Genomic DNA, 25,714 nt, shown 5'->3' with positions numbered 1-25,714 from the left:
TTCATGCCGGTCAGTCCCGACGTCGTGTACTCTCGCTCTGTGCCTGGCACGTTGACCAAAAGAACAAAGTGCATCACTCACTCTTGGTGATGACCCCCTCCAGCCTGATGATGTTGGGGTGATCGAACTGGCCCATGATGCTGGCCTCGCACAGGAAGTCTCTGCGCTGCTCCTCCGTGTAGCCGGCCTTCAGCGTCTTGATGGCCACGGAGGCCTCTCCCTTCCCAGGCAGCCTCAGCCGACCTCGGCACACCTCGCCAAACTCGCCTGCCAATTGCAAGCGCACGTGTCAAAATCCTCGCCCCGGTTGATAAGTATCGTACAAGGTTTTTCTGTCCCCGTCTCGTATGGCAAATTTCCGCGGTAATGGAATTACGGCTCGGGACGTGTGACGGTTAGCGCACCGGACTTGCAATCCGGACGTCGCAGGTTCAATTTGATGTCACGGCGGAGCAGTTAAAAGCAAAGTGCAAGTTTCCTAGCTCTCTCCCCGCGTCTATCCACCCAGCAATGGAAATGGGTACACCACGCAGTCGTACGATTGGCATGCCGAACGTAGTGGCGCAAAGTGTGGGGGTTCCCACCTCTTCCAAGATGTCTGGCTGTGTAAAAGCGTAGGTCCAATGCCCTCTCAAGGAAGTCTCCAGAGCCTCCTCTAGTGGAGGCCCTTGCGCAAGCATTGACAAGCAATTGCAGGGCTGCACTTTTACCTTTTTACATACGCCGGCCGTTGAAGGTTAACACGCACTTTTTTCCTTCTCGATAATTCACGAAAAAAATGACCGATCGCTGATAAAACAGTTCGTGGGGTGGCATTGACAACATTTGTTTGGCAACTTCTGTGCCGGTTTAGCTCACAGCTGTGCAAAGATATCTGGGCATTTTCTGGATGGTGGGGAAATGTGTCAACTTCATTACCGCGTTGCATAAATTAAGTTTCCCCGTGAAGGATAATATACACGCTGTCCGCTTCTCAGTGGACGTTAGAGATCCCGTGACATGATTTCGAGAAAAGAGTAGGCCTTCGAATGCTGGCTTTACGGGCCAAAATTTGCCAAATTTTGGAAAATGTACTCAATTGGGAAAACCGATATCAAAAATGTCCCCTCCTGCGTTAACTTAGCAGGACATTGCCTAAAATGAGCCTTGAGAAGCAAGTGAGGCTTTCCTGCCAACATCAATGCAATTCATTTGATAAATACATATGGAAGACCTGTAATGCGTGGAAGTTAAAATACGGTTTCTGCCGGCCCCCGCACTGATGTGTAACAATGCCAAATGAAATGCGTCGAAATTAAAGTGCCATTACGATAGATTTTCGTCAGTTTATGGAAACTATTACCCACCCCGTTGTAGAACTTTAACAATGTATAATAAATTAAAATTTACAATGCGGCCGTTGTCGCTTCTTCTGCTGTTCATTTAAATGAGTCAATTTGTCAAAATGAAGCAAAATTAAATTCCAGCACCACGTAAAATGCTTGCTCGGGCCCTGTAAATGTTTCATTGGGCACTGTTTGTGTTGAGAGATGATTTGAAGCATTCCTTGATTAAAAAATAAATCTAACTTTAAAAGCAAATTATTCTTGCCGACGATGTGAATGCAGTAGTGCTGTGACTATTACCCATACAAATGCTGATTTATTTTCCACTTATTAAAGTAAAATATGTCTTAATGATCACAAGCAATTCATCCCTTAAATGCACGTTGCAATGCAGGGCCACTGATTTGTTTTTTTGTTGGATAAGGGAAGGATTTTACAAGTCGGTTCTTAAGTGGCCCAATAGCTCATAAAGTTGATGGTTGCCACGTAATAGGAAACAACGGTATGCTGGTGCTGAATTGATGTACGTGTTCATATATGGGAGCTTGTAAGATGTGCACGGTTACGTGGGCGAGCTCGACTCTTACAAATACGATCAAATATTGAACAATGCAGTCTCGCTTGAATACAAATGACCATTGACAGGCCAGAGGACCGCAACATCAGTTTGTTGCCTTCAGACCTTTGAGAAATAAAAATTGTTGTGAAACTGCACAGCATGATCTAACGTCATGAATTCACCAGTAAATATGTAACGTTGGGCCCATGTTGGCCCGACGGTTCCAACCACATCCCAACGTTAACCCAACGTTGCGCGTTCGCTGGGGGTAGTCTTCTGACGTGCTTTCGGGATGTGCACCGCGTGACGATATCCAAGGTTTCGCTCCACACGCTGGGAGTTTTGTTCTGGAACCGAATTGAGTTGAATTCCCAGCACGTGGAGCGAAACGTTGGACAACGTGCTGAATAACGCCCGGAAACACATCGGACAGCTATACATGCAGTAGTATTTCATGAATTAGTCACCAGTTCATTCAGTTTCAAGTGACTCTGAAAACGACTGTTTTATAATTAATCACTTGGTTTACATTACAGCTTACTTTCCCCCATCCTTCGACGGGCGCCTCGCGAGAGTGAAGATATCCGCTTACCGGCTCCAACGACGCCTTCGATTTTGATGTACGAGACGTCGATTTCTCTCGCGAACTCGTGGACAGCTTCGCATGGGTCTTCGTACGTAAAAGGGTCTATGTACATCTTCAGACCGGGCAATTTCACTGCAAAGACAAGCAAAGACACACATGCCTCAAAACCAGAAGTTGTAATTACAGCATCAAGCGCAGTACTTTACTCAAACTTAAAAAAATTAACCCGTAAAAACAAAGTTTTTCACTATAAATCCTTTATATGCGTGGCGGCTAGAGTCCTCTCGTCCTCTGGCTTGAGATGGCTGCCACCTATGGGTCAGATGATTGCCTGCCACCATTAAGCAATTGGTAATTAAATATAATAAATTTTTTCTAAAAAGTGTAAAATGTTGGAATTTTTTTTCTACGAAAATCAATTGTCACGCACATCGAGTCTGTGTGCAAAATGTCAGCTCGATTGGATCACGGGAAGTGGGTTAAAAAACGACCGAAAGATTTGCACGGTCGTAAACGCGCAAGCAAGCAAGTGAACTTAATATAAAGGATTTAAAAATAGGAACTGATTAACGCCCCCCTCGGCTGGCTTTTCTCGTGAAGGAGAATAAGCTATCACGCAAACTCAGATTAAGCACGGTTGGCAATGTACGGTGTGAAAGAAGTTAAACATACATACATGCAAACTCCGCTCATCCTCGCAGCAGCTTTTGGCTAACCATCAAACAAAAGACGGTCTCTGCATCGCACGTTTTCAGATGCGCTACTGCAGCCGATTGGAACACTCTTTCCTTCCGATATCAGGAAGCCACTGGAGCTATGCACTTTTACATCTAAATCGGAAAGTCAATTCTTTAGAACTGCTTTTTGTGTTTAGTTTGGTGTCCTTACCCCGTTCCTTCGATCAGCACAGTTGGTTGTGTACGGTGCGAAAGAAGTTCAACATGCATAGATCCATTCCCATACGTCAGTTACGGGACCTTCCACTCCGTCTGATCACAAAATATTGTCTGCTCTCTCAGTCTCCACATCGTCATTGACAGGAGCTTACTGCTAACCCTTTGCTGTCCCTACTGCTGGAAAACAAGCGTTTTTGTCTTCCATTCATATTTCTGAAGTTAAACTGTTTTGTGGAGATTGATATAAAAAAGCTCCACGCTTAACTAGTTCTATCCGTGCTTATATATATATGTAGATATCTGTCTCCCGCATGTTTATACAGCATTTGTATAAATGGAGCATAAGAATTTGTGAATGATTATGTTATGCAAATAAGCAATTTGCACAAAGCGGGGCAATTGAAACGCAATCTCCACGTACTCGGTAATTCAACAAACTAAGTAAAGTTCTGCCTTTCATGAAAACACATCTAAGCGTGGGAGTGGTGGCACAGGAGTTGCCGCACGCGATATCAACGCGGTGATGTCTGAGTTTCGATGGCCAACTACGAAAAATATTGGTCGCGAAAGCCCACGCATTGAATTTTCCCAGAACAGTGTTTCCCGCATTGTCCTGGCTGAGATGAATCACTCTCTATAATTGAGCACATCTCAGATTGTGTTGGCGTATTCATCAGGAGATTGCGTGCAAGAGACTTCCACCGACAGAACATCCAAGGCGCTTGAAGCATGCAGCACAGCGAACCGGGATTGCTGACCGATCTGCACAGAGTTTGAGCGCTGGTCACCCGCCCCCCCCCCACACCCTTCTTGTGAGCACGCGCGTGCGTGTGTGTGTGTGGGATCTATTGGAGCACTCTAGTTTCCATCCACACGTAAACATGCTCAAAACGAAAATTGGGCTGACATTTCAAGCTCACGCCGTCGCAAAAGTGTTGTGAGAATCAATGAAAGCTGTCTTGAAGACATAAAATAAATAAATAGCACGTACACCACCGGCATATTTATTGAATAAAAAAAGAAGCAGGCTGCTTACTTTTACACATTTGGTTGTCTGGAGGCCCGCCATTAAGCAATTAGTCGTTAACAAGGGTGCTCGTTAAGAGGGGTTCTACTATACACTACATTATACACTACATTATACACCACACTATACACTACACAATATACTACTATACACTACATTATAAACTACACTACTATACCCTACATTATACACTACATTATACACTACATTATACACTACACTATACACGATATTATACACTATACACTACACTACATTATACACTACACTATACACTACACTATACACTACACTATACACTACACTATACACTACACTATACACTACTGTACACTACACTACTATATAATACACTATACACTACATTATACACTACACTACTATACACTACATTATACACTACACTACTATACACTGCATTATACACTACACTATACACTACACTATACACTACATTATACACTACACTATACACTAAACATTGGGTTCTCTGGAGGCCCGTCGTAAAGTGATTAGTCGTTAATAGGGGTGCTCGTTAAGAGGGGTTCTACTGTATTGTAAATGACACAAGGGAGAGTTTAACATATTAATGAAAAGTAAAACGTTACTGAGAATATCTGCTGCTGCTGCAACGTGGTAAAGAGACTTGGTGAACGTGACTGCACGTAAGAGGCTATGCTTACCATGGCTACCTTGGAAATGTTGTTTATCCTCATCGCAGTTTTGCTTCGCTTTGCTGTAACCGCAGTACCTGGGAAGAGAGAAGCCGGTTGCACGTTCAATGTTTGATGGGAAGAAAGTTCGTACAGAGTAAATCAAAGTATATATATACACACACACAAATATATATAAAATATACCTTCTATACGATTATGTTACATGAAGTGTCTGTGATAGAAGAAACATCAGTGAAGTGCTACAAATGGTGTATATATATAATGCAGTAAGAGCTAACTGAGTCAATGCTGAGGCTTAAAATTTTGCAACAAGCAGTGTGAGAATGGTACAATCTGCGAAAGTTTGCTTGTTAAAATGTGATATTGTAGGTGGGTTTAAAAAAACACAATCTAACACAGGAATAGCAAATCAAAACAATCTTGCATTGTACATTCTCTTGCTAATGTTCTTAATCAGTTACCGTATCTGAGTACTTTATTAGAATTTCGAGAGTTGTCATTGGGATTGATATTGTCCGATTACTATTTCGCTTAGACTGCATCTATGTTTGTGAGTGCGGTTTATTTTGTATGTATAGCGCTTTAAGATACTTCAATATGCAAGGCGCTTTATAAAAAAGAGGTTAATATTGTTCTAAGTTTTGCTAGTGCTGTGCAATACCACGTATGAACAATGAATGGAAAAAATGTATTGTCAAGACCAATATTATTCGGCAGCATTAGCTTTAACGAGCAAACTCTGACCCACCTATTGAAGACCTCCCCAATCTGTAAATGCCATGGGGGGTTATGTGACTATACTTTACCATGCTGGTTGGTGTGAGTTAATGAATGGGGGTGGGCTTTACACTGATGTTAGCCGTGTATAATCGAACTCATGTCCACGGGGGGGGGGGTGGGGTTCAGGAATCTTACATTATAATGGTCACTGGGAAAGTGTCGCACCATGTCACGCATAAGACAAAGCTTTTTCTTGGTTCTTTCGGTAAAGTCACGTAGAAGGGAAGTAATACAATAATAATAGACGTTGTCTCCCCGACAGACCTGGTCTTCACCTGATGACGGCTGCATGCGTTGTGGCCGAAACGTCGTGAGAATAATTTTATTATGTTTTATTTTTATTATTTTATTACTTCCCTTCTACGTGACTTTACCGAAAGAACCAAGAAGATGAATCCCTGCAGTCATGAAAGCTTTACATCGAAATTTAAGACAAAGCTGTCCTGTTTAACTGACAACACCACGAAGAGGACAAAATGAACATGTGCTATTGGGTCAAATTGAGGTCACGTGATTTATGATGCACGTAACTGAGATATAGTTGGCAAATTTTGGTCGAAAATTAAAAGACAATTCATTTCACAATGCTGTCAAGGTCAAATCAAGGTCATGCAACCTTTGATGAATATTAGACAAAAAATATGTTTAAGAAGTTATATGTATAGAGTTTGAACAGTGGATCATTGATGGTCTATAATGTACAACCAAAGAAAGAATGTATGTAGACTTACAGAATATTGGAACAATTGCTATTGTTAGGGAGCATCTGTCTCGGTTAATATAGCTCATTAGGAATGTATCCCAACAAAGCCACGCACACATACATTAGAATGTCAAATATCTGCAATAGAAGTGAAAAAGCTAATTTTCTAACCGTGTTCTTGTAATGCCATCATTAGTCTTGCGGGAGCACAAACATTTCCACGTGCGTGTACACGCACACTTATGCATCGCACGTGAATACATTTTTGTTTGCACAGGATAGGCTTGTGTCCACACACAACAGCGCAGGCACACACGTACCCATCCACTCGTTCACAAGACAAGGCAAAGATCCCCCGTACAGCCTTAACAGACTGTTGGAGCAAGTGCTGTTAGCGAGCACCTATGAAGGCCGGAACGGTACACGAGGCGGTGGGTGGCCAACACCACGCCTGGCCGCCTTTGTCTCCCCAGTGGTGATATTTACACACCACACCAGGATACCCATTTGACCTATGGGAGGCCCATGACCGGTGTCAGATAATCGTCACTGGCGTTGACCGTGAGCGGGAATCGAACTCAGGTCCGCCGAGTCCATAGCGCAGCGTAGCGCTAACCGCAACGACACCACCGCTCCCCAATACATAGACGTATGAACACTTCCATGCACACACTCATCAGTCACGAAGACAAAGGTCCCCAGTTACACATCCAGAGTGTTTGGAAAAATGCTGTTTGTGAGTGAGCACATACTAAGAAGGCTGTGCTGTAAGTTTAATACAGCCAGCACCGCTGGTGGTGGGTCACTTTTGTCTACCCGGGGGGTGGGCTGGCTGATATTGATAGCCGCGCACAAGTTACTCGTTTTATACTCGGGTCTCAAAATAAACAAACAAACCCCAGGTTCAATCATTACCCAATCATCTTCTGCAGGACCAGGGGCAGAACCTGAGTGGTTGGGAAAGTAGTGCAGCGTGCAAATCACCACGACACCATTCTCGATAAAAATACAAAGATATCCTGTATAGCCTTAACAGACTGTTTGGGAAAGTGCTGCTAGTGAGTAGTACATATGAAGGCCCGCATGGCACACTTGGGGTGGGTGGCCAACAGCACGCCTGGCCGCCTTTGTCTCCCCTTTGCTGATGTTTACAAAGTGCACCAAATACTAATTTTAAGGCTGAGTCTACCGAGGGGAGGCCTAGACAAGTACAATCGTGCAAGCACACATGGGTAGATGGAGGTACACACAGATAGTGTACTGTATAGTAAAGCTCTGCTTATCAGTGCTCCTATTATCCACTCTTCCTATGATTCATGCCATGCCCAGCCTCCCCCACTCCCTGCATCGATCTAACCCCTTTCCTATTATCCGCACATCTATTCATCCTCTTACCTGTGCTTTACATAGATTCCGGGAGTAACTTTGAAGTCACAGAAAATTAATCCCATTATCTACACTTATCCATTGGACTTGATCTGACCTGAAATGACTCGGAAGCAGTCTCGAGGATGTACGGCAAGCCAATTATTATCATCCATACTCACCTTACAGATAAGAGGAGTCATCTAGCAGAAGTGGCTAAATTAATCCCAGTATCACTGTGCATCAACGATTCGTACTACATATTAGGGTGAACTGCACAGATAAATTGCAAAAAATTGAATCTGCCCATGTACTAAAATATAATGTCCTACTCCAAAATATTAATCTATTTTAAAAGGAACAGTTGCCACCTGTCCTAGTTTTTCCAGGATCCTCCTCTTGTTGAAGTAGCTATTCTTGGAAATCTACACATCTTTCCGGAACATTAAATGTCTGATGTTTGTCATTTGCACAATAATACAACAACCGAGACTATTTTACATGCAGTTCTCCCCTCTCTCTGTATTGTGAGATATTCTCCTTTCCCGACAAGTCTCGGAGACCTGTGGGCTACACAGCAGGGGTTATGCACTTTCCCACTCACTCTACCACTGAGAGTAATGACTGTTGCCACCACATTCAAAATTTACTTTTATTAATCCTCACACCTGGAATTCATCAAAATTAAGTACGTGGTTTCAATGGGATTTTTTTTTAATGGTCAATGCTGAAACTATAAACTCTCTATAATTGAGAGCCCCGTTTAATTAAAGGCGGCTGAAACCATAATTCGAACTCAGGATTCCAGTGCTGCCAGCTGAGTGCACTTAACCTCTGACCTCTGAGCCACCTCGGAAATATTATAAACGTACAGAGTTGTAGGGACACTGGTTCCTAGGTTATGAATTGAACATTCTCATACTGTGCTGTAGCAAAGATAAATATCCCCCCGTATAGCCTGTAACGGACTGTTATGAAGGCCGGCACGGCACACAAGGGGGGTGGCCAAACACCATGCCCGGCCGCCTTTGTCTTCCCAGTGGTGATGTTTACACACTGCACTAGGTACTTATTTGAGGCTGAGTCGACCTAAGGGGGAGGCCCAGGACTGATTCAGATACTCGTCACAGGTGTTGGCCGGGAGCAGGAATTTGATGCAGGTCACCGGGTCCGTAGCACAGCGCGCTAACTGCTACGCTGCCGCTCCCCCGTGCATGTACACACACGCCAATGTACGCGTGCGTCAGTGTGCAATGTTATTTCACTAATATCTATAAAAAAACACACACCAAAATGTGTTGCGCAGGCAAATATGGTTTCGGCTGCGAATCCAACTGCTTACCCACAAAGCTACCTGCTGTTGAACACATTGCGCATCTTATTATTCTGCTGCTGCTAATTGAGGCCAAGGCAAAACTTGGACGTGCCGTAAATGAGCGCCGCACGACCTGGAAAGTTTGCCAGTTGTGGCCAGTGGCGGCAAAAAAAAATTGTGGGAGGGTCCTCTACGAATTTACAAAACAGCCAGTGAGATGACCAACTGACACACTGAGAGATGTAGTGAGATTAGAGAAACGTAAACAAAAAAAAATCGATACCGTATGCAGGGAGATGAGCGACGAGAGATACAGACAAGTTAGAAGCAAGATAGATTAATTGGCATCTTAAAGACAATTATCCGGTTGTGTTTACGAGTCTCTGATTTTGAGCTGATATATGATTCTTGTCCATGAACCCGGGGTGCCCCCTTGAGCTACACAGGGTCTTAAGTTTTTAATAACAACAATAATAATCTTCTTGGTTCTTTCGGTAAAGTCACGTAGAAGGGAAATAAAAAAAAATAAAACATAATAAAATACGATTCTCACGACGTTTCGGCCACAATGCAAGCAGCCGTCCTCAGGTGAAGAACAGGTCTGTCGAAAAGACAGACGCTGTCTTATTATTTTATTATTTCCCTTCTACGTGACTTTACCGAACGAACCAAGAAGATGAATCCCTGCAGTTACGAAAGCTTTAAATCGAAACAATAATAATGACATTTTATAGAGCGTCGTTCATGCAATTGCATCCCACAACGCTGCACGTGAATTAGTCGGCGCATTACACGGATAATACAAAAACAAAACCCCACTACTTAGCAAATAAAATACAGAAACATTAAATACGTAAATAATGCTCTGGTATGTGGCACCCGATGCGATCGCTCTTATTGTGCGTGGCAGGGGAGAGAGGGGGGCACTGCGCTATGGCAGACAACGCGATGGAAAACTTTAATTTTCAAATGCAAGAGGGGCAGACGGCTGGGATGCGAGAGCTGGCGGTGGTCGACGTGGGCCTGTGAGTTGCACCCGTCAACATTTGTGTTCCGAAACCATCGCGCACGAATGTCGACAGATACAACGCCATCGCAGCAGCGAGCGGGCCGAGGACAGAGCAGGCATTAATGTGGAGCAGACGGAATCGCATTCGGATTATAATTAATTGCAACATATGGCACACCTAATTCACCAGTGTACAATTGCGTCCGCTGTGTGTGTGCACGTTTCAGGAAGCTTATCTCTGTTTTTGTAAGAGGCTAGCCTTTGCTTAAATATTTTATTTTTTATACTGACGAAGACGAATGTGGCAATATTGAAAGTTTTTTTCTTCCTTTTTACCCCTCCCCCACTCTCAGCATAAAAACAATTAACAAGCAAACAATTGTTCCTTCTAGGTACCCAGAAAAGCCTCACCGAGTCTTAAGACACTTGTTTCAGGAATTGTCATGCATGCTCAGAGGTGGATCTCAAAAATTCCCCACATTTCAATATCGGGATTCGTGGTCTGTTCTAACCACTCTTTCACTCTCTTTCTTCTTGAACCCCCTACACTGGAACACACTTCCCCTCCACATTAAGCAGTAACCTCACTGGTTTCCGCTCCTCACTCAAAACTCACTTGTTTTTTCCCTTGCTCACGAACCCCTTAATCTCTCCCTCACAACCACCGCCGTTACTGTTCCCTATTAATATTCTCATTACATGGCATTCACTCATTCCCCATTCATTCGATCCATTCATCATCATTCACTGTCATCAATTTTGCTTTCACCGATATCACGCATCACAGATTCGCCCCAATTGCCTCCTCTCATCTCCTTTATTCATCCCATCTCCACCACTACATTCATACGTACCGTTCTTAATTCTTAGCAAAGCGCCGTGGTTAAGGCGCTACGAAAATTACATTAAGATGAGATTCCCTTAATGGGAATTTACTGGTAAAAAAACTAAAAAACCTGGAAACAACCCCACGCATCCAAGGGATAACACTCCAAGCTCCACACAGATAGATGCACGAATGTGCTATTGTACTGAGTTCTATTGGTTGCCTTGCAGCTCAAGCCTACAGCGCTTGGCATTCCCAGGCGGTCGCCTATACAAGTATTAACTAGGCGTAAAACCTGCTTAGCTTCTGAGATCTGACGAGATTGGGCACATTCGGGGTGATTTAGTCGCAGATGACTTGGTACGAGAGACACCGTGGTGACTGGACAAATGATAAATAATTAGGATTCGTTAATTTAATGCAATTTTCTCAAATAATTGTACCTGCTCTCATTGCGTTTTACTTATTATATTTTGCATTTCCTTTGGTTTTTGCACAACCTGTTTTCCTGCGTGTTATTTGATTCCCCTAAACCAGGTCTCGCAGACTCGGGAGTTTCTCACCTGCTTTGTACTCCCTGAAATACTTTGCATACAAAACGGCAAAGGTGCACCCCCCCCCTGCGGTTACCCGCTCATGCCTCGACTTCCACTAGAAGAAGCCATCACCCTGGCTTGCCAGCAGTACGCTGTACAGCAAAGTGCGGACCAACATAATCTGTCCCTTCTGTGTGGTGAGAGAGAGTGTTGCCACCTTGTACGCGTGCGTTTTCTCCAGCTGCTCCGGTTTCCTCCAACATGTCAAAACATCATTGGAACCTCATTTGCCAGTAAAAAATATGAATTGTTTTTTTACCCTTTTATCTGGCAACAAAACTGAAAAAGGTATCAGTTTTGTTGCCAGATAAAAGGGTAAAAATACAATTATCATGTCAAAACATCTTAATACGTAGAGGAATGCAGAGCAACGGTTGGCGCCAAGTCACCGCCTGGCAGCCTTCCTGCTTTTCCGTAATTCCTCAGCGATTGTGAGATGCAATTTGCATGAATGACGTTATTTTAAACGAATCATTCGATAATTTGTTGTTATGTTTTCAGATGATCTATCGAGAGCTCCTCTAGGGCTTATTGGGCCTACTCGCTCACGCTGACCAGGCGTCTTGGAAGGGGTGACAGTACCCACACTTTACCCCACCACACCCCATCCGCCGATCCACTGGTTATCTATGTTTCTTTGTGGACAGAGGCAGGGGCGTTCAAGAAACTTGCACTGTTGTTTCAACTGTATACGGTCCCCTTCTTGGTTCTTTCGGTAATATCACGTAGAAGGGAAATAATAAATAATAAAAATAAAACATAATAAAATACAATTCTCACGACGTTTTGGCCACAACGCAAGCAGCCGTCCTCAGTTGAAGAACAGGTCTGTCGGAAAGACAGCGTCGTCAGAATTATTTTATTATGTTTTATTTTTATTATTTTATTACTTCCCTTCTACGTGACTTTACCGAAAGAACCAAGAATATCAATCCCTGCAGTCACGAAAGCTTTAAATCGAAATGTATACGTTCCTGTCACAGCGTAAATAAACACTGTCACAGCTAAATCTATGAAACAGAATGTCATTATCTGCTTTTTACCACCACCATCGTTATGCTACGCTCTCAGATTTACAAAATAACAAACGCGATAAGAGACGAAACGAAATTATTCACGCATTGAACCAATTGCTCTTGTGTCTTCTCCCCCTTTTCAAAGAGCTGAATGAATCGCAGATGAAAGCAGAGTTGCTTGAGTAAAACCACCATCGATATCACGAAGAACACAATGATTTAAATATAAAACGAGCCGCTCGCATTTATTTATTAGATCTCAGTTCTCAATTTTTCTTCGCGAAAATACGATTCCTGAGCAAGATTAATGAGCCACCTGTGATGATTTAGAATGTTATCCTCCACATAAGGGTGCCTTTCGTCTGCGAAATATATTATTGTATTATCATGAGTACATAAATAAACCAAAAAATACGACATTCAAAGCAATGAAATTAGACTGGGAATTTAGTGCTGTGATATCAATAATCGGAGTGATTTCAGTCCTTTGTCCATCCACGTTGTGTCAGTCACGATGGTTGTTTGTACATACTTCACCATGCAGGTTCGTGAAAGCGGGGCCCCATGCATGCCCAGTTCAGATATAATTTTCCATTTTTTTTGTATTATCCACGGCTGGAAGAGAATCCAACTTGGCACGCTGGATTAACAATGCAGTGCGCAAACCACAATGCCACCACTCCAACCCCACTACGCACTGCCGCACGCGATTGTGTATTCGCTAAACACTCGCAGCACACGGAGCGTTTTGGAAGCATTTTCGCGAAATGAACAAACATATAATGGTGGATTTTTACACCACAAAAATAAAATGTCAGCATTATTTTTTGTAACATTAAATGCATGCCAACATGGGCAAGGCTTTACTTTAAAACAAAAAATATTACACACAATCACCCCCACCTCTGTCTTTACGCAGAACACACGTAATGGCTGTTTTTATGGTCACTGCCTCATTTACAGAGAAGTAGAAGTAAAAAAAACGTAAGGTGAATGTCTATATTTTATTTTTTTATACAGGGAATAAATCTTGATTGCTTACTGCCTCCTTTTGATGTATTACTATATTTCAGGGCAATTTGCATTTCTCGCTCGCATTTTTTCCCTTTTATAGATTCCGCTGGGTACTTGGGATGTGATTTATGCGAGATTTGTGTGTGTGTATTATACGCGGCATTCAAACAACTCTCATAAAAAAGGAATTGATATACATATATTTATACGTGAACAATAGACGTGCCAGCCACAGCAGAAATGGTTATTAATATTTCAGAGCGTGGAAACTTTTTGCGCGATTTTAAAATTGAAGATCAAACACATGTTGTCTCCTTTAATAAAAGTCACTTCACAGGCGGAGGTGCAGCCCTGCAGTTTCCTGCTGACGCCACTGTTGGTGGGAGTCCTCCACTCAGTGGGTGTTTTGGTCTACTCTTCCACGCTGACCTGACGTCTTGGAAGAGGTGACTAACTGTGGTGTCACCCATTTACACTGCAGAGGCAGGTTAGGTGGGTGGGTGGGTGGCATTAAAACTCGTGCCATTTCTTCAACTGCCGTGCCGGGAAATCAAACCAAAACTTGCGACCTCTGGATTGCAAATGAAATGCTACTCCATTTGCACCATGGCAGAAAATCAATGCAGTAAAAAAAATAGCAAAGCTTGGAAATTTGTTTGATTTTTTCAAATTTTCTTGCCGTGGATTTTACACCTGATGATGATTGCTTGTGTTGCAGTCGAAACTTCGTGAGAATGTTATTGTTTAAAATTGTTATTATTAAATTATTTCCCTTCTACTTGACTTTACCGAAAGAACCTAGAATATGAATCCCTGCAGTCACGAAAGCTTTAAATCAAAATTAAAAAAGCTTGGAAACTTAATTATTTTCTCAGCACATATTAAATAACGCTAGCAGTAATATGTAAATTATGTGTAATTGACGGATATTAGGTTCTGGTAGCCTTTCACCTGCACAGTATTTTAAGCACTGCGATGTGTATACAACTGGTGGTTTAAATGTATAAGACTGCCTGGATAATGCCACATATTATCTACTGAATATAATAGTAGTACAAAGGGGAATTGTTTATTCATTCATTTTTTTTTTAACTCTTCAACAAATAATTCAAGCATTCGTAAGTTGGCAAAGGGCATTTTTGTAAATCTTAAAATACCATACTGATCCTCTGTTGAACAACGCGTACATTATACCAGTGTATTCTATCTGTTGATTTCAAATGGACGGTAAAACTTTTTTTCTTATCATAATCTCCACTAAATTATTATTTTAGCATTGAATTTGTAATACAATCCCAAATTCAATTCCACGTTATAAAGTGTGTTAAAAATTCTGCATTAAATCTTTACCCTTCAGAATCACCACAATTTCTCAAGAACTCGACAAATTCATAAATAATAAAACTCCCCTAAAATATGAAAAATATATATATAAGAGATGACATTTCATGCAGTGGTCCTTATTCAAAGCAGAAGCAACAACCATTTCCATGAAGAAGGCCCATTGACCGAAACGCCAAAAAAAAGATTATTTAGAAGCTCCATTGGCTGCTTGCCTGCTCACCGAATGAAATTTAAGGTCTTATGCATAATTTATATGCCCCTAAATAAGCTGGAACTACCCCCACCTAAAAAGATCGCCCGGTACTCTTGTGTTCCGATGTAAAATCTGTGATCCTCTGGTAATGGCATATCTATCGGTCGCCAGATGTCATTCTGAAAAGGATTGGGGCTTTTTTCGTGGAAGGACCGAAAGACCCCAACGAGTATGAAGGACAGAGACTTTAATTCCCGACCGGTTGAAATGAATCTTGCTACAACTTTGCCGGGCTTTAGAAATCAATGAAAAGGGGCCGTATGTTCACCAAAAACCTTTGTCCGGATGGTATGCGCATGGGATAAAAAAACTCAAGTGAGGTGTTTTTTGGGCACACGAAGGATAAGGTGCCATGAAAACGCACGCGCACGCAAACGAACAATCTCCTTTGGGAAAACAAGAATATCTCCCAGTGAAACGATGCTTTTCAACCAGATACACGAATGGTGTTACTGCTGACAGATTCAGGATCAGTCAACAAGTGCAGCTCTTTAACGGAGATACTGCCCTTCGTCCTGGTTAATCCCGTCAATAGCTCAGAATGTCATTTAGCCGTCGGGGAGAGATTTGTATACGTGTGTACGGCGTGCTAATTCGCTGGCAGCGGGTGTGAATGACAGAGAACGTGCATGCAGAGTGATGCCAAAGGGCTTGCACCATTTGATCAATATCGGCGCGATGAGAAGCAAAGCCACTTCGGGGGGTGCCTACGGCAGTGCCACTGTTGAGTCTGGGAAGCAAAGTGATGTATTGCAGAGGGGGGGGGGGGGGACATTTCGAGTGGTGCAAGGTCAGATTATTAGTTGCGTTTCATTAATGTTGGACAATCAATTGGCGTTTAATATACAGCGAGTGGGGGAAAAAAGGACACCCTCGTCATCCATTAAGCGTTTATCTCCTGTCTCCTCCCATCATGACCTCCAATGTCCCCTCATTTGCATCCTCCTGCTGGTGTTCTCCCGCCCCCCTGCGGAGATCACAGCATCTCCCTGCAGCTCTCCATTTACGCGGAGCTCCCCCCACCCCAGCTCCTTCACTCTCGTTCTCTCTCCTTCCTTCCTGCACCTGCCTGTGGATGTAGCTAAAAATGACAAGGTGAAGCCCTACACAGCACTAGATTAACACGGTTGGCTGCGTACGTTGCGACAGAAGTTCAACATACGAACACAATTTTTTTTCTCTGCAGCCATGCCGCTGTTACGTGTTGTTGATGTTTGCCATTATGAACTTCCATGGCTATTTGTTTACATTTTAATGTAAGTTCCCTCCGTACAATGCCTGCTGTTTGTGCAGCGAGTGTTTACTTGGACAAGTGCATACCTCTTCACTTTTCTCTTTAAGCACAAGATGAAGTGGTTGGCTGTCGGAGAGAGATTAATGTTGTAGATTGTCTTTCCTCCCATTATGGCTTTCTCCTCCCTGTTTCTCTTCATGGTCAATATTTTCAGGCTTTACTTTTTTCCCCGTACTGTCTAATTGTATCATATATTATATACCCGTATCTTCCCTTTGGTGCCCTGATAGAACACGTGGCAGAGAAGCAAAATCCACAATTCTTTAATACACGTCAGTTAACTTAGCCGTTCCTTATCCAATTAAGCCAATTTTCGGGTTTTATCAAACTCCAGTCCGTGTGACTCACTATCCATCCTACATTCACCAATCTTCTCCAGTGAAGTCCGTGCACACTGCACCCACCAAATGATTGCTAAACAGGCCCCGACAAATGTAGAAGGCGGTAATTTGAATGACGATCCAGATATCGTATACGTGCGTGCGTGTCACCACGTGACAGGCGGCATGATCATCATTTAAATCGGGTGCTATCTACATTGTGTGGAATGTGTTTTGCAATCATCGTCCACGCAACGACGTCCTTGATAAAAAAAAGAAGTATGGGAAATGCTCGTCTATTCAATGACCACCACGTGGTAAGTTACACCACCCAATGGTAAGCCAAGTGGTTGTGTTAAGTACATCGCTGCAATGGGAATGTAGAGTACCGACAGTTGACCTGAGATCAACAAATAAACACGAGCATCGCCACATACTCGTAGCAAGCACGGAGGAAACTTTGACACGCATTCCGAATTCCCTTCTGGCATTGAATATTTTCATCTTCAGAATGGAATTCATGCACAGATGCAGTCACTTCCAAGGCTTCATTCAACACAGAGGCGACGCGCATTGTGTGGCCTTAGATCCCCGCCCTTTGCACATCATCAGCGACAAGTCCCAAAGCGACCAGTGCTGTCTCCTCTCTGGACACCTCTGACCGCGCAGTTGCGTGCGAATGTGTGTATCGCGTCAGCCACTACGCATGTTGATGCTCGCAAATAAAAAAAAATTAACCCGTAAAAACAAAGTTTTTCACTATAAATCCTTTATATGCGTGACATCGGTTTTATTTTATTATTCATTTCTGTTTTTCTTGAGTAAGAGTTTCATTTTTATCACATTAGTATTTTAAATTAAATATTTAAAAAAAATTTCCTAAAAAGTGGAACATTTTGGAATTTTTTTTTCACGAAAATAATGTCACGCACAACGAGTCTGTGTGCAAAATGTCAGCTCGATTGGATCACGGGAAGTGGGTTAAAAAACGACCGAAAGATTTGCACGGTCGTAAGCGTGCAAGCAAGCAAGTGAACTTAATATAAAGGATTTAAAAAAAACCTCCCATTTGTATGATGTTAACGAGCTACCTTTATCAACGTCGCATTAAATACGTTTGCGTTTTTAAAGTACAATGGAAATGACCGCTGCATATTATCACGATGCAGATTTCAATAGACAATTCACGGTTCCTCCCCGGGGGGTTCTTCGTCATTTATTTTGTCAAGATGTCATCCTGCAATCGCTCCAAGGTCAAGAGTCGGGACTATATATTACGCTGATCAAATACATCCCACTCGCACTGGTGTAAAGCCAACCCTTATTCACAGGCGGGTTATTTAATTCTTTGTTTATTATTACACAGTGACGGAGGCCAACAGCGAAAGAAAATTGCTTTTGGAAGTTCATAAAAGAACAGTTTTTTTTATTTGTTTCTGTCCAACATGCGTTTGCTACTTCGAGCGAGGTTTTAGGGGGAATTGAATTTCGGCTACACTGAATTACGTTATTTACATTTAATACAAAATCTAATACTTGAAACTCCCCCCCCCCCCCCAAGACTTTTATGCAAAATATTATTTTTGTTTGACAAAGCTCCCGGTAATATCCGTCTTGTTAAAATACAAACATGCCCTTATTTTACATCAATAAAAAATCCCGGAGTTTTAATAAACCCGTTATATTTAGAATTTATTAAAATTGCCTCGCACATAAGGTAACACTTGTGTGTTTTCGTGCAGTATCTTAAATAATGAAGACACCTTGCGGGCTTTGCAATTTTGTATAATTTAAGCAACATTCCCAAATGCCACGGACAATTGTACTAAGAGGCTTGTAGTTTGTTATGATTGGCTCTTGGCCATTACAACAACAGATGGCTGGATAGAGAACGGTGAAAACAAGGCGCAAATAATGACATGTCTTCCTCCAAAGTGCCTGCAATTTTAAATAAAATAGAGGCCTTTGAACGTATTGAGCATGACGCTCGGAAGACTATGGTGGTTCACCTTTATATCTATGTGTGAACATGAGCAACTGCATATATTGTCCCCCCCCCGCCCTCGTTTTCCCTGTCATATTTTTAAAATCGATATGGTACCGTTTACTCATTAGCCAGTCTATTTCTAAGAGGCATTACTATACTCAGAGATTCTTGTCGTACATATATCTCGTCCAGTACAACGTCGGATGCTGCCGTGGCGTAGAGATGAGCGCGACGGACTAGCAACCGGACGTCGCCGGTGCATGTCGATCTCCCGGCGCGGCAGTGGAAACCATGGACAGGTTTCTTAATTATTCCCGCCTCTGTCCACCCATCGGTATAAATGGGGGCACCACAGTTAGTAGTTGTGCGCAGTTGGGCTAAAGTGTGGGAACACCCACCGGTTCCAAGATGTCTGGCCGGCATGGAAGAGTAGACCAAACACCAATCACGGGGCTTCTCAGTGGCATGAGCAAGTCGTTGCGTGGCTGCGATTTAACCTTTCTATCTTGGCTGTTCCCGTCGGACGAAACGAGATGAGCACCGGGTGACCCTGGTTGTTAGTAGCTGCTTAGTAGTACCTGGTGGCTGGACCACCAGGGCTTGCCGGATGTAGCAGGCGTGGGGCTGTGAGGTGGTCAAGGGATGGCAGCACTGAGTGGTAAACTCCCCCCCCCGCCTCCTATGCATGGGTTTTCTCTGGGTTTCCCAGCTTCCTGCCATATTCCAAGCACGCATTCATGGCATCGGCCAAGCAAAAAAAGCGGGATCCTTCTCGAAATAAATCTTAAGACTCGAATTAATTGCACGCTCTCGTGTTGCACTATTGCCAACAATACGGTGAATTATTAATCCTCGTTACGTAAAGGTCATTAAGCGGCAGCACTTATCTTCTGTACATTTTTAAAACCGTGATTAAAAAGCTGCACGCGCTGAGAACACTGGAAGCGATAGCGTGGTGGGTTGTGAGCTCAAGTGAACGTTGCAAAGGCGGGGAGTGGGGGTTGTCGGGGTTTTGTTCGCGACAAGATGGGGAAATTGAGTAGCATTTACGCTCCGCGCTCGCTACACCTTACCATGCTGCCATCTCCCGCAGGCTCTAGCTGCGTTGCTATTGCGTTGCACGCGCCAGAGCGTATCCATTCCTCATCATAAATTTAAAAACATTCAGCCGCCACATGCAGATTGCAAAAAAAAGAATGTGAGGGCTTGTGGCCGTTAAAGGCGCGCACACATCGTCGATGCTTAACAACTGCGAGAGGCGTTTACAACTATTTTTTTTCGTTCGCCAACGACAACCTAGCCACGAACTATTAACACCTCAACAATGTCACCTCGTGCAAAGCTCAAGTTCCGACACCGTCCTAGAATCTCGCCCGGATCCGGAAGAACGCCGGCGAACACAGCGTGGAACAACGCGGATATTCAGGTTTTTAACACCTCGTTTGAGAATTCAAAGATTGCTACCTCCTGGCTTCAACACTCCCTGAAGACACCGGCTTAGCCATCAACCATATCAGAACATCAACAGGCCGATGTGCCCATCTCGTTCATAAAAGAGACGTTCAAGACACACGCCACGGTAGTGCGATTGTAGCCATGGAACCAAAACCATGGACCACAGGAGAGTAATCCACTTTAGGCTGCACTCCTTCAAATGAGGAATAGCAACAACTGCACAAACTAAAGTAAGACTAAACTATTTTGTATTTTACCAGGTAAGGCCCACTGAGCTTTATAGCTCTTTTGCAGAAGCGACCTGGCCACAAACAATAGCCCAACGGAGTGGCTTATCACGTGGACATTTATAGCAGCCAAATACTCAAAGCGCACGTTAATTCTCAATGTGGAGGGAAAACCCGGAAGACCCGGAGAATAATCCACGCGACCGCGGGGAAAATATGCAAACTCCAAATATACAGCAGGCGTCAGGGTCAGGATTGAACCCAAGAACTCCTGTATACCAGGCGAGGTCGTTAATATCTCTTAAAGCCCACTTGTCATGGCTGGCAGACCTTGACATTGGCACTCCTGAACATACTGCCATACGCAAGGAAAAGATTCGAAACAACAATTTAGCACGTTCTGTGTGGCCTTGTAGCTTGCAGAGCCGGGGCACTGAGCCAGTGTTGCTGAGATACGGGGTTGAGTCAAGACCTGCCACCAGTGATTAAACCGAGTCTTCAAACGCACCTCCCATTAGCACCGATTGGCTACGTACGGTGCGAAAGAAGTCCAACATACATCTCTGTACATATACACACGCACGGAACGAGTTGACGGTGTCAGCTCAATCACCAATAACTGAACAAAAAAATATAAAGAAATCGTAACATTTTTGGAGTATCACTTAAAATGTCAGGTGCAGCCCTGCAATTGCATGTTATACGCCACTGCTGGCAGAAAGGCCTCCACTTGTGAGGAGCTCTGGAGAGCCCCTGTGGAGGATTTTCTTGCCCACTATTCCATGCTGGCAAGACGTCTTGGGAGATAACTCATTCACGTAACGTGGCTTATTCTTGCTCTGAGAATTTAAACATTTCCGTTTGAATGCCAACTGATTGAGGCCCCTTGGGAAGGAGTTCTGGGAAGTCATCTTTCCGAGGCCACCCTCTGGCACTCGCAGCTGCAGAGTTTGCGGGTGAAAATGTTTTCGTTTTGTGAGATTATGGCCGATAGGGACACTTGGCATGTAATTGGGGATGGCAAATAAAGTAACAACCGTCTCTGAAGACGACAAAACACTGGAAGCTTCATATCAAGTACAAATCGCCACGTACAGCCGTGAATGGTTAGTGACAAAGAACATTGTTTTTTCTGCTGGTCATAAATACATTAAGGCATGCTAGGTGTTAATTCGATGTATTTTTTTCTTCTTCTCCATTCATATAGGATACGATTCTCTCGAAGTGTTAATGAGAACCTTCCAATCCGAAAGAATAACTAGATTTAACTCTGTTGACGTATTGCCATTGCATGTCCCCCGTATGTTGCGTGTGATTAGCTCGAAATATAAAACACTACATGTTGTTAAATTATGCGCACTTTTAAATGAGTCTGCATTAAATCGTTTTTTTAATTATATTTGGCATTTTTCGGTAAAGTCACGTAAGTAAACCATTTAATAAAATGAAGACAACTCAATGAAGTTTACCGAAAAAACCAAAGAGTATGGATCCTTGCAGTCACGAAAACTTCAAATCTAGAAATATTTGGCATTGTCCATGAAACTATGTCACGTCAGCCCACCGTGTGGCATACACGTGTAGCAACTGACTAGCGCTGCTAGAGTCTTCACCACCGTCTCTGTCTTCCCTGTCTCGGCGTCGCCAGTCAGGCAGTCTGCCAGCTGTCCTGACTGGTAACCGTAATCGACTATAGACGGATTATTTGGAAGTATTAACCCGTTGGTGCTTGTTAATAAACAGAGTGCCTCCAACTCTTAGTGTCTCCGATTCAGTCAATGCACATGTGTGCGGTATATTTGCCTACACGTGCCTGGTGAAAACTGAGAGTAAGTTTTAGGTGACGATCATGCCCCGAATCTGCAGCCTCAGTGACAAAGCAAGCAGCTCGCAAAGGGAAAGTTGGTCGTTCATATCCCACTTGTTTGTTAACTCAGGCCATCAACGCTCTCGGGTCGATAAAACAAGCTCAGATTCGTGGGGAATTCAACAGGATGGACTCGCCTCCGTCACAGGAATGAGGAATTTCCACGATCGGCTCTGGGCTGTAAATTGGCGATGAGCAACAGGTCAAAGTTCATCTTCTTGGTTCTTTCGGTAAAGTCACGTAGAAGGGAAATAATAAAATAATAAAAATAAAACATAATAAAATACAATTCTCACGACGTTTCGGCCACAACGCAAGCAGCCGTCCCCAGGTGAAGAATAAGTCTGTCGGAAAGACAGCGTCTGAATGAGAACCAGGAATATGAATCCCTGCAGTCAGGAAACCTTTAAATCGAAAAAAGGTCAAAGTTCATCTGAGCGGGACATCGCTGTGACTGATTCATCAGGCAAACCCCACCGAGTCCCAGGACTACTTTTTGAGGAGGATCCTCAAAAACACTGAAAGGCATTGTGGCCATGCGACCCAAAACTTTGGCCCGTGCAGTAATCCGCTGTAGTCTGCGCTCGTTCAATGGAGGCGTAAGGAAAACTACGCAAACTCTCTTCCTTGAAACCCTCATGTGGCTCGCATTTAGCTGTTTTCATTTATTTTATTTCAGTTTCATTTATTTTGAATAACCCTGTGAGCCATTCAGCTCTTGATTCGGGTGCAACCGCAACAAACAATACAATTACAAGATACATATTGCCATCATTATACGCAAGAACGGAATTAAGAGGATCCTGCATCGGGGTAGTTTGACAAGTGGTAGGAAACTAGAGTACTCGGAGAAAACCCACACATTAAATGGGAAATAACTCAAAGCTCCACACAGATTGATTCAATAATCCATGCCCATACTGTCATACCCTGGCTCTATTTTAAAGACAGTTTTTATGAGACGCAACAGACCCCAAAAAAGGGCTTCAGCGTGTCAAATTGTATTCATCGCGAACCTATTGGACTAAGGGAAATATAATTTTGCTTTATATTTAACAAAAATTCGCGAGAAGATCCGGTGCTTTCATTTGAATTTAGCCCATCTGCTTCTCCGTTACATTAAAGTTAAACACGCGGTTTTGTTGAGTTTTCAATTTTTGTACAGCTTTGAAAGTTGAACGTTTTAAATGTGTGAAATCTTCCCCTCTGTATGATAATCTCATATTATACAGAATAGATGTTCTCGCGAATTGCGGCGAGTGTGAATAAAAGTCCCTGGGCAAATTGGATAAACGTGGCAGATTTTCAGCCGATGCTGAAGTCTGTCTCTGGAAAAATGAAGGTATTATATATATAAAAAAGTAACAAATGTGAACATCACAAAATGTAAGAGTTTAGCTTTGTTAAAGATCCATCACATGTGGGCTTTAGAGTTATATCTTAGCACTGCCCTTGGCGACACCATACATTTTTGCATAAAAAAAATTTAGATTTTGAAGTTGTGAAGTGATTAAAGTGTGGGGGGGGGGGGTTAAGAAAATGCAGACTAACACCAATAGGGTTGGACATTTTCTCTGCAACTTCCACCGACCAAGCTGAAACGATAATCATTTGTGCGTTTAAACGCTTGTGAACGCGACGATTCAATTTGGTTGGCTATGTCGGGTGGTGGATGGTTTCACAACGGAAAATTGGCCATATAGACCGATAACCTTAACCAAAAATCGATAATGAATTATAATATTGGCCCCGAAAGCTTTACGTATTATGCGATCGAACTTTGTTTTGCAGACCACAGAGGGAGGTTGTATGCGTGCAATGTACAATTTAAAGCTCGCCTTCAAGAAACACGCATCACGTGGTGAGCCCAAGATGTTTTACTCTTCAAACTGCAACTTCCTGTGATCTGCAATAACACATGCTACCAAGTTCAAGGGATGCTGCCCTCGTGCTAATGATCATCACACTGGACTTGCAATCCAGAGGTCACAGGTTCGATCTCCCGGAGTGGCAGTTGGAACAACGGGCACATTTTCTTAAATTCGCCACCCACCCCCGCTCTTGTCTTACCCAGGTGTCACATTTGGGTATGCCACAGTTAGTCGATCGGCGGTGGATGTCAAAGAGTTGCAAATTATTTCGTGTTTTTTGTCAAGAAGATGACCTCCTAATGATCCGTTTATATTTTGTTGCGATTGCATGACTAAATGTAACCGTGTTGTGGTATATATTTTCATGCTCAAAAGAGTATTTTGTTATGTCAATCTTATATTAATAAACTTTAACTGTCAGAGCAGGCCTCGGCCAAATTAAAGTCAAATAACCAACTAATAATGTTTTCCCCCCACTCCCCCCTCCCTCTAATATTCACTGGTTACCGGTTTGAGGTCATAAAGCTCACTATACGTGATGATTTGATTCTAATCGCAGGCAGCCGCTATGATTTGCACATCGATTTTCGGCAATGCCGGCTCTCCACACCGATAAAGGCATCATCCCTTTAAGCAAATCAGCCACTTCAAATTTTTAATCATCTTGACGACCATAATCAGCTCCCACTCTGCTCGTACATGCTGTGCGTATGAATATGCACACATTAGACGCACAGTTAACGTGCGGCTGAAATTGAATCTCTCGAATGTTATAATTAACCGTGGGCATATTCATTGGATCATCCGCAATAATGTAGGGACAAAATGAAGCATCTCTGAACCTAAATCATCGTCACATCTAGGATTAACATATTCAATTTAAAATATTTAAATAAAGGTAAATATGCATAATACTGTAATGGCTGTTGTTGTTTTTCAGAATTATAAATCAAATTTGCTTTTATTGATTTCATCAAAAAATTTTAGTATTTTAACGAAAATTCTTCAGTCTCCATCACAGTGTATGCACTTAAACATGTGTATCACATGTGTAAAATAATAGACTTGCTAAATAATTAACGAATTCAGTGTCTCTGATTGTGGCCACAGGTCAAAGTGAAATATGGTAAAATAGTAATAATAACGGCAATAAGAACAAATGTGTTAATCCACCACTGGACGAAGACTTCTCCCATAATTTGACCATCCTTCCCCACGTGGGTCAGAGCGGATTGGTGAAATAGGTTTGGTGGAGGAAGGGCAATTCAGATATCAGTCTCCACCTGATGTTAGCCGTGGTCAGGAATCACCGCACCCAGCATGATCTTACTCCTTCGTGACTGAGGAAATTACTACAATGCACTGTTATGCAGGATGAGTCCCCATTCTTTTTCTTTCGTAT

General features: G+C 42.9%; 1 protein-coding gene across 1 annotated transcript in view; it reads right to left on the bottom strand.

Annotated features, from left to right (window-relative positions):
* The window catches only part of LOC144730701 (ephrin type-A receptor 4-like), a 148,380-nt gene that overhangs the window by 35,860 nt on the left and 86,806 nt on the right, over positions 1 to 25,714 (bottom strand). The window contains exons 8-10 of the mRNA XM_078611392.1: positions 5,077 to 5,144; positions 2,477 to 2,602; positions 82 to 267 (exon numbers count right to left, since the gene is read on the bottom strand). Of these exons, the coding sequence (XP_078467518.1) occupies positions 82 to 267; positions 2,477 to 2,602; positions 5,077 to 5,144 (380 nt within the window). The remainder of the gene's footprint in view (positions 1 to 81; positions 268 to 2,476; positions 2,603 to 5,076; positions 5,145 to 25,714) is intronic.

The sequence above is a fragment of the Lampetra planeri genome, chromosome 36 (genome assembly GCF_965212315.1).
Source record: "Lampetra planeri chromosome 36, kcLamPlan1.2.h2, whole genome shotgun sequence".
NCBI classification, from domain to species: Eukaryota; Metazoa; Chordata; class Hyperoartia; order Petromyzontiformes; family Petromyzontidae; genus Lampetra; species Lampetra planeri.
Note: the sequence above shows the minus strand (reverse complement) of the source record. Positions and strands in the feature narration are given on the sequence as shown.